Below are 1,033 nucleotides of genomic sequence, written 5' to 3'. Positions count from 1 at the left end.
ACCACAGAGGGACACCTGCTGGGCCCCCTTGTGGGTCGGCTGCTGCTGGGCAGGGCCCTCTCCCAGCCAGTCCAGACACAGCAGGACCCCGCCCCCACCCCTCCCTCCCAGCAGGACCTCAGCCCTGGAGGCCCATTCCTTCCAGTCCCGCTCCCCTGTTCCCAGAGGAGGCCCTGGGGTGATGGGGGAGGGAGGAGAGGAGGCAGGAAGGCAAGCAGGGCTGGGTGAGGCTGGGGAAAGGACTCAGCAGAGGCCTCTTCTAGGCAGCCGTCAACCTGTGGGAGGACAGCTGGGTAAGGGAGAGCCTGGGCTGGGCACCCACGTACTTCTCTGCTTCTGTGGGGACGGTCTTACCGCCACAGCCTGATGTCCACAAGGTAAGAAGCCCTGTCCTTAAGCGACAGGCCAGAGCTAGAGGACACCAGACCTCAGCCAGCTGTGTGCTTACCAGTGGCCGCCCCCGGCCCTGGCTTGCTCCCTTCTGTCTGCACTTGGTTTTGGAAGAGTTTAAAGGAGCTGGGAGGGAAAACCAGAGAGATGTCAGGGACAGTGAGGACAGTGGGGATGGAGAGAGACAAGCTGGGTGATTAAGGTGACTGGAGAGGGGACAGACTGCTGGGGGCTAAGAGAGGCAGCATTGGCCATTACTGAGCACGGTGAGTCTGGCCCGCCGGGAGCGCAGGGCGGCCTCCGTGGCCTGGCACTCGTAGGAGGCGTCGTCAGAGAGCTCGGCGTCCGTGATCTCCAGGTTGTACTGCCCGGCGTCCGCAGAGCCCACGACCCGGTACCTTGGCCAGGCTGCAGGAACAGAAAGGGCGAGGCCAGGGTGAGGCCTGGCCTAGGAGCCAGGACTGTCCTGCCCTGCCCTGAGGATGCATCCTCTCCCCATTTCTCAGCCCCGGCCAGTAATCCTCCCCCTGCCCTCCCAGGAACACCCGGCAGCTGCGCCCGGGGAGGGGTCCCAGGCACAGGCACCCAGCACACCCTCCGCTTTGAGGCTGGGGACCAGAATAAAGCGGGAGGAGTGGAGGGG

General features: G+C 64.8%; 1 protein-coding gene across 1 annotated transcript in view; it reads right to left on the bottom strand.

Moving 5' to 3' along the window:
* The window catches only part of KIRREL1 (kirre like nephrin family adhesion molecule 1), a 30,988-nt gene that overhangs the window by 21,195 nt on the left and 8,760 nt on the right, over positions 1-1,033 (bottom strand). Inside the window, 1 exon segment of the mRNA XM_027775980.1 lies at positions 649-798. Coding sequence (XP_027631781.1) covers positions 649-798 — 150 coding nt within the window.

This window comes from Tupaia chinensis, unplaced genomic scaffold, assembly GCF_000334495.1.
Source record: "Tupaia chinensis unplaced genomic scaffold, TupChi_1.0 Scaffold000623_1, whole genome shotgun sequence".
NCBI classification, from domain to species: Eukaryota; Metazoa; Chordata; class Mammalia; order Scandentia; family Tupaiidae; genus Tupaia; species Tupaia belangeri.
This window is presented reverse-complemented; position numbering and strand designations above follow the sequence as displayed.